Raw genomic sequence first — 17,954 nt, forward strand, 5'->3', positions numbered from 1 at the left:
TGCCAGCCACGCCTGCAGAAGGGTGAGTCCGTTCATGAAGGGTGGAGCGTTCACGGAGGTGAGAATGGACAAGGTGCGGTGGGGCTTGGGGAGAGTAGGGGCCGTGAGCTCTCCTTGGCTTGTTGGGCTGGAACTCAGAACCTCTAAGGTGAGAACCGCAGCGGGGAGGTTATGGGGGCTCCCGGCGGCCTGGTTGCTGGGTTCCTGCCTGCCTCATTCCTGGGGCGGCTCAGTCTCTGCTGGCTGATCCCAGAGAGCTGTCTTGGCAGTACTAGTGTGGCCAGAGACCAAGCCAGCCAGTGGTGAGTTCACCCACTCAGTGGGGATTCTGTTCAGAGTCTGGGTTTCCCTGTGGCTTTGTCCCATTGTCAGGCCACAGGGCATGTGTGACATCTCTGATGCCAGCCACTTGGCCAAAACTCAGCCTTTTCTCTGCACTGAGTGGTCTTGCCCCTCCCTGAGGGGCTTTATTGGCTTTATCTGTTTGGGCTTCTGTCTGGGGCTTGCATCTCATGTGTCCCTGGCCAGGCTCCTGCACCTGGCCCAGTGCCCTGTCCTTGGCTAAGCTCTCAGCAGGCGGATCCTGGTGGAGCCATTTAGAACTGTTTGCGCTCAGACCAGGTGCCTCTGCTCCCATCCTCCTGTATCCCTGATCGGAGCTGGCGGCCCATCCCAAACTTGTGGAAGTCTCTATCAGAGTTGGCCAGCCACCCTGGGTCTCAGCACTACCTTCAACCTGCGGATGCCCAGAGCGCCAAGCCCGTGTGCAGCCCAGGCCCTCTGCTGGCTCACCTCCGGAGAACCGTCGTAGGTAGAAGATGATGTAGGGCAGGGGCCGAGCCAGGCCTGCCAGAGGGATGGAGGTGAAGCTGAGGGGACTGGTGAAGAGGCAAGAGGGATCTGCAGTGTCTAAGACAGCAGCGGGTCCCGGCTGTGTTGCATCTATGAACAGTCTGGGTTCCAGCCATTGGGCCCCACCATCGACGCCGTGTCTGGCGGGCCGCACACTAACCGCAGAGGGCCGGCGTAGGAGAAGGCTGTGGTGGGGAGCGGGGACAGGAGCTCCTGGGGACCTTCTTGTCTTTTCTGTAAAGGCCTGATGGTCAGTGGTTTAGGCCGTGCGGCCCCGCAGACTGCATGCCTACGGCTCAGTTTTGCTGCTGCGGCACGACCGCAGGACAGACGGGTTGAGGACGGACGGACGGCAGGGCTGTGACCCAGGAAGACTGGTGCCGCGCCCCGCCCTGTCCCACGAGGCCGGCCGTACCAGCGCCGGTTTTTTTTCCAGCTGAGGGAATGGAGAGGGAGAAGGGGCCCAGGAGACCGGTGGGATCTGGGGCTTGATTAGAAAACCTGTGTTCCTCCTGCTCTGCCTCTTCGCTGCCTTGAAGAGCTTAGCTTCCACAGTGGACCAGTTTTCTGTCAGATTGGCCTTCAAGGTACAAAAGTTAAAAAAACAAAGCTATCATTTCCTTAATCGACTTGTTCTTCGCTTGCACATTGAGATGGGCCGCTGTTGCTGCAAGATGGCGTAAATGTTTGTTTCCATATTTATACTGTTTTTATTGCTGCATTTCACATATTTAAATTACTCTTTTTGAACTTTATATTGATATATAGTAACAACAGAGATTTAAGCCTTGTTTCTTGCTCCTAAAATGCTTCCCTTCCCCGGCAACATTTATGAACCAATTCGTCCTTTTTGCTTTCCAAGTGGCTCAGCGGTTAGAGTTCGCCTGCCAATACAGGAGATGCAGGTTTGATCTCTGGGTCAGGAAGATGCCCTGGAGAAGGAAATGGCAATCCACTCCAGTATTCTTGCCTGGACAATCCCATGGACAGAGGAGCCTGGTGGGCTACAGTCCATGATGTCGCAGAGACACGACTGAGCGACTAAACAGCCATCCTTTCTGCAGTGATTCCAAATGCTCATTAACCCAGACTGATTTCCCGTGGTTAACCTTCTCCCGTGTTTTTGACTGGATTTGCTCTTCAGTTCTTCGAAGCCAAGCATGAAATCGATTTCTCAATAGATCATTCTTTGCCCTTCATCCTTAGGAGGGAGAGCCCCTGACTCTGCCGGGCTCTGCAGAGGCTGCAGTGCAGAAAGACTGCGCTGCTGTCCCTCAAAACGTGCCGTGGCAGGTAATAAAGATGAAAGGAATAACCATGGTAGAGACCAAACAAATCATGGGATGTGGGTGCCTGGAGAGGAGAGAAAATTACAAGCTAGGCAGCACTTCTGCTGATGTGTGTGCCTGAGCTTGGAGAAAGAAGATTGTTTACATGATGTAGGGGAATCAGCCCCTTGGCGTTACCCATCCCAGAAAAGTCAGCAAAGTGAATGCATATAAAGCTGTGTGTATGTGTTCATTTGCTCAGTTGTGTCTGACTCTTTGTGACCCCTTAGACTGAAGCCCACCAGGCTCCTCTGTCCATGGAGTTTTCCAGGCAAGAATACTGGAGTGGGTTGCCGTTTCCTTCTCCAGAGGATCTTTCTGACCAGGGATTGAACCCGGGTCTCTTGTGTCTCCTGCATTGGCAGGTGGATTCTTTACCACTGCGCCACTTGGGATGACCATGTCAAGTTGAAGCCTGTCAAAAGAGTGATTTTTTTTGGGGGGGGTGCGGGTAGGCTGGGAGAGGATACCAGCTCTCAGGCTGTTGCCTTTTTCACCATCACCAGGAGGGTTCTGTTTTGGTAACTTAGGGAAGACTAAGGACACAATCTTTTTTGAAATATTTACAGTATCAGAGTCCTGCTGGACCTGTGTTTGTGTCCTCTGAAATTTAGATGTTGGTGCCAACACAGGACCTGTGTCTGGGGGTACACAGCATGCAGGACCAGGGAGGGAAGGGTTATGATGGGAGGATGTTGTGGCTCAGCAGCGATGCTCATCCCCCTGCTCTGTGGCTTCTGTGTGGACCAGTTGTGGCCCCTGCAAAGTGCACCTGTGGCCAAGATGTCTCATTGCAGCTGGTCGTGGCTGTTCTTTGCCCAAAGGGCATTCGTGTTTTCTAGGTCCTCCTAGGAAACCCTTCCTCCTCCAGTTTTCTTCCCCCGCGGACTGCACACATGTTAGCCACATGATTCCTAGTGGCGTGTTTGGGATCGCCGCGTTGTCTTTGTTGTCAGTTGCTCAGTCTTGTCTGACTCTTTGCAACCCCATGGACTGTAGCCCGTCAGGCTCCTCTGTCCACGGGATTTGCCAGGCAGGGATACTGGAGTGGGTTGCCGTTTCCTGCGCCAGGGGATCTTCCCCATCCAGGGATAGAACCCGCATCTCCTACATTGGCAGGTGGATTCTTCACCACTGAGCCACCTGGATATGCCATGCCTAAAAGCCCAGCGCCCCGACTCACTTCTGCGGTCCCCTCTAAGTGACATCTCGCTCTCCAGGTCTGATTTCCCATGTTGCCCGTGCTGAGCTGGTTTGATGGCTCATAAAAGTCTATTATCTAGTCTGTTGCCCTAGGGCACAGACCACTTAAATTCCTTTTCATTTCCCAGGGTTGAGGTCCGCAGGAGCTCAGTAAACCCTGTAACTCCTCAACATGTGCCCGGCTGAGTCCAGCTGTGCTTGGGCAGCCCCTGCTGCCTTGCCCCCGTCCCTGCCGTGGGAGGGACGGGTGCTCATTTATGGTGATCAGTAACGTTTATTGGAGGCTTTCTGTGTGCTGGGCGTCGAGTCGTTATAATGCTTGTGTGAGGTAGCGACCGAAAAGATCCCATTTATAGATAAAGGAGTCAATGCTCAGAGAGGGTAGGTAACTTGCCCAAGGTTCCCCAGCGACCGAGGCAGAATTTGAACCTGGGACCTGACTCTAGAGATCGTGCTCTGAAAGCCAGGACCCTGAACCACCTCCTTGCAATGGCTGCGGTGCGGAGTTCCCCCAGGGAGCTTTAATTTAGTCTTACATCCTGCAGGGAATTCCTCTTTTGTATTTTGCGGAGCTAGAACCCCGCTCCAGGTTACCCAGCAGTTTGATGGCTGAGCTGGGGCTTGAACACAGATCTCCCCAGCCCCAGGGTCTGGCGGTAGCAACCTTCCATGGGTCCTGCTCCTGTGGTTGGAATGGAAGCTATTGGAACCACTGCCCCCTCCACCTGACCTTCTTGCCCCTGACAGGTCCCCGGCGAAGCCCTTTCTCTCTCTCCAGCTCTTGGACCTGCGCAGGACAGTATCCACAATCTTTGTCCTTAGGGTTTGGAAGGTGACTTGGGGCCCTGCAGGCAGCTTGGCTTGTCCCACGTGGGTCCCTGCTCTGTGTTTCTGAGCATCCTCATCAGGTGAGAAATGAAACGAGGCTTCAGCCCTTGTGTCATTAGATGAAGGCGTGCCCACCACATGACAGCTGGTACCTTTGTTCTCCGTTTCAGTGGTGTTGTGCTCAGGTAGAAATCATCTCTCTGTGTCACTCACTTCCCATAAACCTTGACCAAGCGCCTGGTGGGCCTCGCAGGTGGTAAAGAATGCACCTGCCAGGGCAGGAGATACGGGTTTAATCCCTGGGTCGGGAAGATCCCCTGGAGAAGGAAATGGCAGCCCACTCCAGTATTCTTGCCTGGACAATCCCATGGACAGAGGAGCCTGGTGAGCTATAGTCCAGGGGGTCGCAGAGAGTCAGACATGACTGAGTGGCTGAGCGTGCACACACATGCTCAAGCGCCTGGCATGTGAGAGCTCTGGGGACCCCAGATGCATGGCATGCTGTGTACCTTGAAGTTGTGGGGTGATTGCAAGAGACAGAGGCAGTTAGCTGTTGCACACTCTGCAGCTTGCTGCGGGGTGGGGGAATCATGGTGGGCTTCTTGGTTGAGGTGTCTTTTTCATCCTGGCCTGAATAGATGAGTTTCATCAGATCAGGATGAGGGGGTGGTGGTGAACATGAGGAAATTCATGAAACAACAATGCGTTGGAATGTTGTTCAGCCTTAAAAAGGAAGGTATTCCTACCACAGGTGATGACATGGATGAACCTGGAGGACATTAAGTTAAGTAAGATAAGCTGGATCCAGAAGGAGAAACACCGCGTAATTCCACTTATGTGAGGAATCCAGTGGTCGAACTCTGAGACACAGAGAGTGGAAGGGTGGTTGTCAGGGGCTGGGGCAGGAGGGAGTAGGGAGATGCTCTGGGTGTCAGGCTTCAGGCCGGCCAGACGGGTCAGCTTCAGAGCCCTGGTGTTTGATGACATTGTGCTCAGACATGGCCATTAACATCCGTGAGGAGGGAGATCTTGGGTGAAGCGTTCTCAGCACAATGGAAAACTCCGTTGGGCTTGCGTCTTATTTAGGGAGAGGCGCTCACATTTGTGGGGAGGAACAAAACAGTGCAGCCCCATCACTGAAGTGCGTCCTTAGGGAGGCTGGCTCAGAGGCTGCTGGCCCAGGCGGATGGCTGGCTGCAGGTGAGGCCAGGTAAAGGGGTTGGTGACGCCAGGCGGGGGCGCGACACCCACATCTCAGCATAAGGATCGTGCCTGTGGGTGGCGAGCCGCTCCCTCTAGGAGAAGCCTGGCACAGGAGGGACCAAGGGCCCCGGAACCCGAGCCTTCTGCCCTGCTGGGTCCAGGGTGCCAGGCGCCCTGGCCGTGGGCGTGTCTGCACCAGGCTCATGTGCCCTGCTGAGCTCTCATCCCACTTGTATCCAGGGCACGTGTACATCAGGCGGGCACGTGGCACACTCAGCAGATCAGAAGGCTGGCGTGATCCCTTTGATCAAGATTTCAGCAGGGCTTGGTGGGGAGGGCGATGAGCAGGCGGAGCACAGAGGACGTTTAGAGCAGTGACACTGTGACGATCCCGTCGTGGTGGATTCATGTCGTCGTGCGGACATCCAGACCCAGGGAACATGCAACCCCACTGGCGAAGCTGATGTGACAGTGGTGACTGTGATGTGTCAGTGTGGGTTCGTCATTTGTAACAAACGTCTGGCTCTGGTGGTGGGTGTTGGTAATGAGGGAGGCTGTGCATGAGCAGGGGCTGCTGGTAGATGGGGGGACCTCTGTACCTTCCTCCTGATTTGCTGTGAACCTGAAACTGCTTTATAAAATAGTTGGTGTGAGATATCACTTCTAACCTCATGTTGCAACGATGAACAACAACATATCCAGGTCTTTGCTTCTATAAGAAGCGTGGGGCAGCTGAGCCCTCCAGAAGAAGTCCTTGTAAGAAGACGCAGATGTCACACAAGCCTTGGAGTGAAGGAGCAGCTTCCTGAGCCTAGGTCTCCAGCACCCGGCTGCAGCCTTGCCCCCTGCTCTGGGTTTCTTGAAGATAAGAGCCAAAGAGATATCACTCAGCTGGTCTTCAGTGACGTATTAAGTCTTGATTTCTCCCCGCCCCCCCCCCCCCCGCCATGGCTATGGTGTCACGGAATTAGACTACCTGCTTGTTTTTAGTTTTACAGATTTACCAGTGTTTTCAGTTACCATAAAAGTGTGAAATCTAGCGTCATGTCAAGTTCTTCTAAATCGTTAGTGCTCTCTGCTGCCGCCTGTGAGAGGCAGTGTCTTCACCCAGCGCCACCTTGCCTCGTTTCTCCTCTGAAGGTTACAGTGCTCCAGGGAGGTGGAAAGGCGGGTGCTGTTCCCCCAGAGAAAGGCCCAGAGAGGCTAGACCCTGGTACAAGGCTGAGAACCAGGGCCCTTGTTACCTGGTCATGTTCAGCATGCAGTCAGACAGACTGTCTCCTCGGGGGCGCGTGTGACTGTGTGTGTCTGTCCTCCATTGAGAAATGCTCTGTTAAGGACACTCCTCCCTTAGGTGAGTCAGGAGCCCGGCTCTCTCCTTGGGAAGGGGCCTTGTAGCCAGCAGGCAGGTGCTCAGCAGATGCTTGTGCTGTTGATGTTCAGTTGCTCAGTCTGTCTGACTCTGTGACCCCATGGACTGCAGCGCACCAGGCCTCCCAGCCCCTCACTATCTTCTGAAGTTTGCCCAAGTTCACGTCCACTGACTTGGTGATACTACCCAACCATCTCATCCTCTGCTGCCCTTTTCTCCTTTTGCCTTCCGTCTTCCCCAGCATCAGCGGCCCTGGTTGTGGACACAGCATACCACGTCCCATGGGACCGGGGTCTCCTCCCCTGCTGGTAGAACACCTTGGCTTCCATCCTGGCTCTGACATGGAAAGGTGCATGGTTGCACAGCTTATTTCATGACATCTCAGGTTCTTCTGCCTTAATATCCCTGTGATATTTTGATGAAATAGTAGTTCTTAATCACTGCGAGTGAGTGGTGATGATTACCACTGGTTCCTGGGTCACATGCAGAGATTGGAGTTGGACAAATTTGGACGCCAGCTGTGACTTTACATCTTCACTCTGAGCCTGATTAAAGGCCTGTAGAAGGGACTGGGAGACCACTTCCCGGAGAGTGATTCTGTGACACCAGCAAGACTGTGTACCCGGGGCGCTTGCCTGGTGGGCACTGGAGTTGTCATCAGATCCTCGAGTCTCCAAGCTCCCTGAGGGCTGGGCCACATGGCCCTTCCTGGCTCACCCTGCCTTCCTCGTGTGGCCCGGCTCGCGCCTGCCCCCGGGCCTTTGCATGTGCCTTGTGCCACATGCATCCAGCAGCTCACTGGCTCCCTCTCTGCCTTGGGGCCCCCAGAGAGGCCTTCCCAGCACAGCCCACAAAATGACACCCTCCCCACCACCTGTCCTTGCACCCCACCTGGCTTTCCTCCCAGCGTGTCTCGTTGTCCCATCTGTTCCATGTTGGTTGGTGTGTCTCCCCTCCTAGGGAGGGGGCCCTGCCTCCTGCAGGCAGAGACTTTGGTTTTCTCTATTCCTTCTTTACTCACAGTGCCAAGAGCAGCTCTTGGACCTTGTAGGTGCTCAGTAAGTTTGTGTCAACCCAGTGAATTTCAAATTTTCTTTGGCAACACCTTGGTTGACCCCAGGAGAGGGACACCTCAGACCCTCCTCCTCACCAGCACCTTAGATGGCCTGGTTTCTCACCATGTGACTCGCGGGTTTCACACCGTCACAGGTGTGATGGGGAAGCCAGGCCTCGACCTCTTAGCTGTGTCCTTGTGATGCTGACGTGGCTGTTCTGGGTCAGAAAAGACAGGGGAGGGCCTATTTTTTGACCCAGAGGCTGAGCAGGAGCCCTCGTGATTCCTCATTCTTCCCTTCCTTCCTCTGAGACCTGGATGGTGGGCTTCTGCCACCTCTGTGGCCGCCTGTGGACAGCGTGTGTCCTGGGACCCATTTCTCCCCTCAACGTCTTTGGGCCTCTTTCTGCCTAGGTATCCTGAGTATAATGGGACAGAGGGACCACCTATTTATCTTGTCCTCATCCTCCCCCATTTCTTCCTCCTTCCCAATTCATTTGTACCCCAACAACGTGGGGTAGTGTTTCTTAGGTGTGTGTAAAGGAGTAAACGAGATAATGGGCTTTGAACAGAGCTTGACAAGTAGAAGAGCTTGAATTTTAGCTAAAAAGAGGTACCAACACACCATACTTCTTTCCAAAAGAGGACTTGAAGCAGCATATTAAAACAGTTTAAAAAATAGAGTGAAACGGGTCATATGTAAGTTGGCCCCAGGTAGAAAGGCAGTTTGGTGATCAGAGGGAGGGTTAGGGCATGTTGTGGTGGCTGCATGGCCGAGTGGCTGCGCTGGATGTGTGACTTTGGCTGTGAGCTTCTTTGCAGCCAGTTCTAGGAGGATTGGTTAGGGGAAAAAAAATAAAACTGGCTTTCCGGGGGAAATTCACAAGTTCCTGGGCCTGAGATCTGAGTGTTGTAAACAGTCCACTGTGGGTGGACAGTGACAACAGGTAAGCTTGCTGTAGGTGGAAACCTTGGATGCTCATTGAATTTAAAGGCGAGATTCTCTATCACTGAATTGCTGTCCCACATTGAAGATGTCAGGAGAGCTGCTCCTGCAAGTAATTATCAACTGTGTGTTGGAGGGGCCCCTGTCCCTCTTCACAGTATATGGGAGTCAGCGCAAGAAGACCAGATCTCTCAGTAATCTGGAGTATGTCTGTGTCAGTATGGAGTCACTTGGGCTTCCCATGTGGCTCAGTGGTAAAGAATCTGCCTGCCGATGCAGGAGATGTGGGTTCGACCCCTGGGTCAGGAATATCCCCTGGATCAGAAAGATCCCCTGGAGGAAGAAATGGCAAACCATTCCAGTATACTTGCCTGGAGAATCCCATGGACAGAGTAGCCTGGTGAGCTGCAGTCCACGGGGTCACAAAGAGTCGGACATGACTGCACACGCAGGAGCATGAAGTCAGTTTCATGAAATCTGCTGTCTGACCGGTGGTTGATAACTGGCTCTAACTGGGAATAGATCAGTATTCAAAGCAGACGCCGTCCGCTTAGCAGGGACTTGGAAAAACACTTAGAAGTCATCACTCTGTAATTCCTTAGTGGCTGGTTAGCTGGTTATGTTCACCAAGGAAACGCCTCCACATTTATTCTCATCCTGCCCTGCCTTTGGATTCTGTGTGGTTAGTAAGAGTGATTGACTGAGCCCATTGGATCTCCTAGACTATATAGGAATTATTTTTGAAAGGGAAAAGGGAACTCGTCTAGACAAGTGGCCCTAAATAGCACATAATCCAGACCGGTGAGGGGCGGTGTAGCAGGCAGGATCTGCCGGTTAATTTGCACTTGGCTTTCTTCCCTTAGGTGACCTGCGACAAGCCATCGTGGCCATGATGAACAGGAAAGATGAGCTGGAGGAAGAGAACAGGTATCCAGCGCTGGGGCTGGAGGGGTCGCTCCTTCATGGAAATCCTACCTCTGGGGCAGAGAGAAGATCACCGCGAAGGAAGTTTTGCTTCAGGGGAAGAATTGTGACCAGTGATTTCTGATTTTTTGTTCTGAGATGTACTACTTTATTTTTCAACTTTTTATTTTATGACGGAGTAGAACCAACTGACAGTGTTGTGATAGCTTCTGGTGAACAGCAAAGGGACTCAGCTGTATATATGCATGTATCCATTCTGGGATGTACCACTTTAGTATATGTAACGTGGCTTGAGTGTTAACAGGGAATGAAACGATCATGCACTATCTTAGAACAAACTGAGAATTTGTAAAGCAGTCTTTTTAATTTTTTAATTCTTTTTTTTTTAAATAGCCTTTGAGATATAATTCACATGTCATATAATTCATAGATTATATAATTTAAATATCATATAAAACATAAAACTTTAGTATTCAGTGGTTTTCAGATATGTGCAACCATCTCACCACAGTCAATTTTAGAACATTTTCTTTGCCTCAAAATGAAGCTCCATCCTCACAGCTGTCACCCTGAGCCCCCTTTAAGCAGCGGGTAACCTTTCATTGAGGTTCTGTCCACCACGTTCCAAGCACTAGCGTACTTAACATTTTCTCTAATGGGGGATACCTATAGTAAGACGGTGTATGGAGTCTTTTGATTTTCCCCAAAGCCCTGTTGCAGACACTGAGAAGCCAAAGGGTTTTATTCATTTTGATTCCCTGTTGAAACCAGGGCTGGATACCAGACAGCTGTTAGCTGTGTTGCCTCTGTCTAGCTGCCCAAACGTGAACCGCTTCAGTGCCGGGACCTCGTCTGGGCTACAAGCTGGTCAGTAGAGGGATCTGCCTGCGGTTATCTGCAGAGCCTCTGTGAGCACACGTCTGCCGGCCTGGGGGTCAGGGAGTAGGTGTGTGTGTGTGTGCACACGTGTGTGCACGCTCATGCCGCCCTCTTATGCTTGCCCTTGAGCAGGAATTGTGTCCCTGGGGATGTGCATTCTGATTCTCCTTTTTAAAACTTGCTTTGGGCCCTGTTTGACAAGCTTCTCCCTCACCCTTTATGGAAACATACAAGAGCGAACAAACGTGATTTGGAAAAACAAGTGTTTTTAAAAAGGAATCCTCAGACAGTGTGATTTTTCCAGTGAAAGTAAATCTCAGTGACAGGCTGTGGACTTTGTAGGGTGCTTTTTCCTTTTTGCAGCTGGGGCCGTTATCTTAGAAAAAGCCACAGGTTTTGTGTTACTTTGTAGAGAACAATAGTCACTGTTGGGTCATTTCTTCTCCTTCCCATCAAGAGAAAAAGAAATCACACCCAGTTTGTGTTGGGGGGGTAGTTTCCAGGCCCCAAGAGGGAATTTTTTCAAAACTTTCAAGCAGTGTTGAGACACGCCGTGTTTGTTTTTGGAGCGGGGCTTCAGGGAGCAGTGGAGGTGGGGTGGTTCAGACACTGCTGCTTGTGGTCTGGTGCCTCATGGCAAGTGTCCTCTAGATTTAGGATGCAGCCGCACCAAAGTTAGTAAATGTTTTCGGGAAATAGCCATTTGAGGTCCGTAGCTGGTCATTAGAACCCTGCTTGGCTCAATTCTAGGTGGTAACTTGTGGTTATTTCTGGAAGAGCTGCTGTCTTCTCTGCTATTCAAGACCAAAGGTGACAGGCGTTCAAGCGAGCGTGTTTGCAGGGTGAGCGTGCTCCAGATACAGTACAAAGCACACTCACGGCAATGTCAGGTTATCCATCTCCAGATACAGTACAAAGCACACTCACGGCAATGTCAGGTTATCCATCTCCAGATACAGTACAAAGCACACTCATGCAATGTCAGGTTATCCATCTCCGTAAGACAGCCTGTATGCTTGTTTAACCTGGAGGTGGCGACGGAGCAAGGGTGAAGGGCGTTTTGTGAGATTGTGGGCAAAGGAGAAATGAGACTCCCGTCGTCCATCAGATAACTGGAGCCTGTCTTCTGTGTTTGTGGCTCAGGTGGTCTTTTTTGGCCTGTCCTGCCAGCCCTTCCTTTGTTAAATCTCATACGTAGTGTAGCTGGGCCGAGACGTCCCGGTTGAGCATGCACACCTCAGTGTGGGATGTCTGGGAGGGGGCGTGCCTGGGATTGGCTCAACTCATTGTTTTCCCTTGGTTTAAACCACCAAACCCACAAGCTCTCAGAGCCAGGCCTCCGGTGGTTCCCCAGGGCTCATCCTAATTACGACGCAGAGACTCTTGAGCAGAACTGGGTAGCTCCTCAAAGCAGTTTGTACGAGATGGACGTGAACTGCGGTTTCTGCAGAGCCTTATGGAAGATGAATGAACTAGGACTTGACTCTGTGAACCCCGGGTTGGCAGCCTCTGAACAGGTGGGATCTCCTCCTCCTCCCAGGTCGCTGCGGAACCTGCTTGACGGAGAGATGGAGCACTCAGCCGCGCTCCGCCAGGAGGTCGACACCTTGAAGCGGAAGGTGGCCGAACAGGAGGAGCGGCATGTTACGAAGGTCCAGGCGCTGGCGAGGTAGGGGGCGGAGGGGCTGGGGGAGGCGCTGGCGAGGTAGGGGGCAGAGGGGCTGGGGGAGGCGCTGGCCAGCCCCCAAGCACACTTTTCATCAGTACTTACTAATTTAAAGTGACCAATGGAAATAACACTTACATAGCTGAAATTTTAACTTATTAAATATTGAGTAAGTATTAAATAGTATATATGCACTGGTTCAAAATACAAAAGTCATGAATGGTTAAACTCTGCAATTGCCAGCTCACCCCTGGAGGGTGGGCAGCGTCACCTCCTAGAGATGCCCCTGTGTACTCGAGCAGATGCGAACATTCCGATACATGAACTTTCTCTTCTTCCCATCTCCCTCCTCTCCTCTCTTTCTTCCTTGATACAAGTGGTCCCGTATCCTGCACCCTCCTCCCTCCGCAGCTTAGAGACCGTCCTGCTCTGGGTGCACAGACCTGCCTGCTGATACCCCACCGTCTACCCACAGCAGGGCTCATTTGGCCGAGGTGCCAGCAGCCAGGTGTCTGAGTCATTTCTAGCCCTTTGCTACTTCTGATAATCTTTGCAGTTGTCATTGTGTCCTCGTATGAGTGTATTTGCCAGAAAAGTTCCTGGAAGTGGAATTGCGAGGTCAAAGCACTGTGTTTTTCTTTTCTTTTATTATTATTCATTTGTTTAACTTATTTGGCTGCTCCGGGTCTTAGTTGTGGCATAGGATCTTTGATCTTAGTTGTGGTGTGTGAACTCTTAGTAGCGGCCTGTGGGGTCTAGTTCCCTGCCCAGGGACTGAACCTGGGCCCCCGGCATTGGGAGTGTGGAGTCTTAGCCACTGGAGCACCAGGGAAGTCCCCACAGTGCTTTCTGAGTTGGATAAGGGTCGTCAACCTGCCTTTAACAAGGGCTGGGTCTCCCCCAGCACAGCCCTGCCTCTGGCGGATCCAGCTTTGGGGGTCTTTGATAAAATCCCAGGTAAAAGCAGGGCTGGCGAAATAGTTTTCATTTCCCTGATTCAGAGTATGGTTGAACCTCTTTACAGTTGAGTTATCTTATTTTCTTTTCCATGACTTTGTTTAGATCTAATTAAAGAAAACTGTAAAGCAACGTACCCCCCGCCCCCGCCCATCCCCGAGCTCCAACTGCCATAATGAGATTTTACTGAATTTGTCACATGCAAACATATTTTCATGGGCTCTACTTGAAATCTCCAGCCCGTCGCTTCCTAGGCTGTGTCCTTCTACCATAGTAAAAGCTTCATAGTCACCATTTTTATGTGCCTGGATGTGGCATTTCATTGAGCCAATGCACCATATGAAATAACCATTTCAGATTGCTGGATATTTGAGTTGTTCCAGTTTTTTCCCCATTTTTTGTAAGATAAGCACTTTAACTGGTTGTTCTTTTGTTGTTGTTCAGTCACTCAGTCATGTGTGACTTTTTGCGACCCCATGGACTATAGCACACCAGGCTTCCCTGTCCTTCACCATCTCCCAAAGTTTGCTGAACTCCACTGAGTCGATGATGCCATCCAGCTGTCTCATTCTCTATCATCACCTTTTCCTCCTGCCTTCAATCTTCCCCAGCATCAGGGTCTTTTCCAGTGAGTCGGCTCTCTGCATCAGGTGGCCCACGTATTGGAGCTTCAGCTTCAGCCCTTCCGATGAATATTCAGGGTTGATTTCCTTCAAGATTGACTTGGCCTGATCCCCTTGCAGGCCAGGGGACTCTCAAGAGTCTTCTCCAATGCCACAGTTCGAAAGCATCAATTCTTTGGTGCTCAGCCTTGTTCATGGTCCAAGTTTCACATCTTTACATGACTGTTGGAAAAACCATGGCTTTGACTATATGGATTCTTGAAGGCTTTAAAATAGACCAGGAGATGCATCTATCTTGTGGAGGGGGTAGGGTGGGGGAGCCCAGGGTTAAGGAAGCTCGACCGCGGCAGCATTACCATCCCCGCACCATCAGCTGTTGTGAGTGACACGAATGTAATTGTTATGTATATGTAACGGGAAGTTAGCAGCGTGATCCCACATTTATGTATTTTTTGGCTGTGCTGGGTCCTCATTGTGGCGTGTAGGCTGAGTAGCGTGGCACACGGGCTTAGTTGCTCCACAGCTGGGTCCCCTGCCTTGGAAGGCAGTTTCTTAACCACTGGACCACTGGGAAGTCCCCCTGTGTTTGATTTCAATTTGAACTTCTCTCCTGCATTCACGTTTGAAAGTGACACATCCCGAGCATCAGAAACAAGTCCCAGGTGCCTGATACGGCATTTTCTCACCTGGCCCCCGTCTTACCTGGCCATGCCAGGGTTCTGTGGTGCAATTGTGTTCTATGTTCTCAATAAAGACTGTAGTCTGTGGAGACCCGGGTTCTGAATCATTGAAGACAGACAGACTTCCATCCTTTATTATTTTTTATTGTGTCAGGAGCCAGCTCAGCCTCGAGTTGCTGCTCCATGGCTTGCAAATTGGGTGTTGGGTCTGAACCGCTTCACTTCCACAGGCGTGTGTTTGTTCATTTATGAAATGGACGGGATGGTCTTATCCCCTTGAGAGGGCCCACTGAGGAAGGTGTGTGAAAGTCCGTAAGGCAGCGGCGAGTGATTGGAGTGTGTTTTACAGTAAATGTGTTTTGAGTATATGATAATTTTGGGATAAATTTTCTTTAGCCCATGAATGAACTAGAAAAAGGTAACTTCTTAACCACGCTATTCTGTAATCTGGTTTCCCAGGTAAACAATGGGGTGGCTGAGAGTTTGGGCTTCCCTGGTGGCTCAGGGGTAAGGAATCTGCCTGCAAGTGCAGGAGACGTGGGCTTGATCCCTGATTCAGGAAGATCCCCTGGAGGAGAAAATGGCAAACCCACCCCAGTATTCTTAGCTGGGAATCCCATGGACAGAGGAACCTGGCGGGCTGCAGTCCCCGGGGTCACAGAGGAGTTGAACACAACTTTAGTGACTGAACACACAGACAGCTGAAGGTTTAAGGTGCCTGAAGGTCTGCAGTTTGCAGGTAGAAGGAACTTGGATAAAGCGGGCAAACACTTCAGGAGAAAACGGCACGAAAGTGGACCGAGCAGCGGGACGTGTTTTGAAAGACTCGACTGCTGACATTGCAGACGGACTCCTGCCAGCTGTCAGAAGTTTCTCCTTGCTTCTGGCCGCAGGAGGAGCGGCTGTCCGTGTTGTCAGATGGCGGGTCCCCGTGGTCAGCTGTGGTTGATGGCCCGGGGGTGCTGTCATCCATGGGTCACAGGCAGGGTGTGGAGGGTCAGGGCTGGGGGCGGGGCCCACACAGCTGCACCAGCGCAGCCCTGTTCCAGGTCCCCGTGTGTCCAGGTGGCAGGTTTCATCATGCAGGTAGTTTAGCCTAGTGGGTGGTGGTACCGATTCTGGCATTGCATCCTGGGGGTCCATTCATGGCTTTGCTGCTTATTAGCTGTGTGACCTTGAGCAAGTCACTTAACTGTCTCTGTTTCCTTGGCTATAAAATGAAGAGAACTCTACCCCATAGAGTAGTTAGATGATAAAATGAGAGACCATATATCAGCTCCATGAATGGGCTTCATAAATGCTCAAACACATTACCTATCATTACCATTTTTCTCTAAGATAGTAATTGTATTATTACTAAGAAACCTTGCCTAATCAAAAGTTGTATTTTAACAGCAGTGGTGCAGAAAGAATTAAGAATTAGGCTATTTCAGACACAGGACAATGAAATTATTTTTGCTGTGTTGCTGAGAAGCGTGTTCGGGTGTGTGTGTGTGTCTTCCTGGCCCTGAGTACAGAGTTGTGAAATGGGAGCATCCCTGAGCAAATGAAGCGTCTTATTACACATTCATTTTGCTCAAAATTAATGGCTTTCCTTTCACGCCATCACGGCTCAACAAAGAGCGAGGTCATATAAGCAGCCCAGTGCCCTTGTGGCGCCAAGCGTCTGCGCCTTCCCAGGGGGAGTCCTTGTGATCAGTAGCGGTTCAGGATGAGTCAGTCTCCCTCCCTAGATGATGGATTGCCTTACTTCCTGTGGAAATAAGAAATCTCAAGCTCAACAAGGTCTTAGTGTTTAAGCACAGGGAACTATATCCCATATCCTGTGATAAACAGGATGGGAAATGGAAAAGAACATGAAGAGGAATGTGTGTGTGTATATATATGTGTGTGTGTATGTGTATAACTGAATCACTTTGCTGCATAGCAGAAACTAATACAACATTGTAAATCCACTGTATATACTTCAGTTAAAAAAAAAAAGCTCTACCTGTGACATAGGTGTGAGCAGAAAGAAAACTCACAGTAACTGAGTGGAAGTACCTTTGAGGGACGCAAGTGGCCAGGGTTGTCGGGGCGTTTCTGTTGCTGCCCTATTTATTTGTTTGTTTGGCGCATCAGGTCTTAGCTGTGGCCCGAGGCAGCTTTGTTGTGTCACGTGGGCCCTTTCGCCGTGGTGCACGGACTCTCTAGTTGTGGAGCGCCGGCTCGTAGTCGTGACACACAGGCTTGGCTGCTCCACAGAGTGTGGGATCTTAGTTCCCCAACCAGGGATCGAACTGGCGTCCCCTGCGTTGTAGGGTGGTTTCATAACCACTGGAACACCAGGGAGGTCCCGGGCTTTGCTTTTTTTTGTTTTTAGATACCCCCGGCTGTGTAACAAATGATCTCCAAACTCGACAGCTTAAAACGGAATGTTGAGGATCCTCCACAATTTCCATGAGTTGGGAATGTGGGAATGGCTCAGGGTTTCTCATAAGGTTGTGGTCAAGCGTTAACCAGAGCTGCGGTCATCTGAAGGCTTGACTGCGGTGGAGGGTGCACTTCAGAGCTCACTCGCGTGGCTGTTGGCAGGAGGCTTTGGTTCCCTGCCATGTGGACTGCTCTGTAGGGTTGCTCACAACCTGGCAGCTGGCTTCCCGGGGCAAGTAACCCAAGAGCAAGGGAACACACCCAACGCGGAAGCCACTGTGACTTTTGTGACCTAATGCCGGAAATGACAGACGATCACATCTGCCGTATTCTGTTGTCATGCAGCTCAAGCCTGGTTCAGCATGGAAGGGGTCTACACGTGGATGTCAACACCAAGAAGCAGGGGTCTTGGGGGCCACCCTGGAGGCTGCCTGTCACACCTACCCTGGGACAGCACTACCCCAGTCTTCCTTGGCTGGGTCTTCTCCTCTCCATTCTGTCCTGGTGCTTTGGCAGGAATAACCCCACCACTGCCCCACTGGGCTCCAGAGCACAGCAGATGTCACCGGCCTGGACAGTCAGCTTGTTCCATCCCGTGGCCACCATGATTGGGCTGTGAGCAGTCCCTCGAGAGCAAACCCATGTGCTGGCAGAGTCGTGGGAATGAGAACTCAAGTCCCGAAGCCAGAAGGGCAGAGTCATACATGAGACTGGAAAAGGGAGACTTCCTTTCTCATTCTTTCATGATGTCCCATCCTTCAGTTCTGTTGTTTTCTTTCTTATGGCATCAGCATTTTATTAATATATATTTAGGTCATTGTAATCTTTTTCTTCAAACTTTGCACTGTTTATTTTGTATTGGGGATATAGCCAATTAACCATGTTGTGGTAATTTCAGGTAAACAGCGAAGGGACACAGCCATACATATACATGTATCCATTCTCCCCCAACCCCCTCCCTGCCCCAATCCAGGCTGCCACATGGCCCTGAGTAGACTTCCCTGTGCTTACACGGGTAGTCCTTGGT

General features: G+C 51.2%; 1 protein-coding gene across 4 annotated transcripts in view; it reads left to right on the forward strand.

Moving 5' to 3' along the window:
• Positions 1–17,954, forward strand: part of SNX29 (sorting nexin 29) — a 599,088-nt gene that overhangs the window by 128,233 nt on the left and 452,901 nt on the right. For all 4 annotated transcript variants that reach the window (XM_061402536.1, XM_061402537.1, XM_061402539.1 and 1 more), the window contains 2 exons: positions 9,650–9,713; positions 12,130–12,258. In XM_061402536.1, coding sequence (XP_061258520.1) covers positions 9,650–9,713; positions 12,130–12,258 — 193 coding nt within the window. The remainder of the gene's footprint in view (positions 1–9,649; positions 9,714–12,129; positions 12,259–17,954) is intronic.

This window comes from Bos javanicus, chromosome 25 (genome assembly GCF_032452875.1).
Source record: "Bos javanicus breed banteng chromosome 25, ARS-OSU_banteng_1.0, whole genome shotgun sequence".
Classification (NCBI taxonomy): Eukaryota; Metazoa; Chordata; class Mammalia; order Artiodactyla; family Bovidae; genus Bos; species Bos javanicus.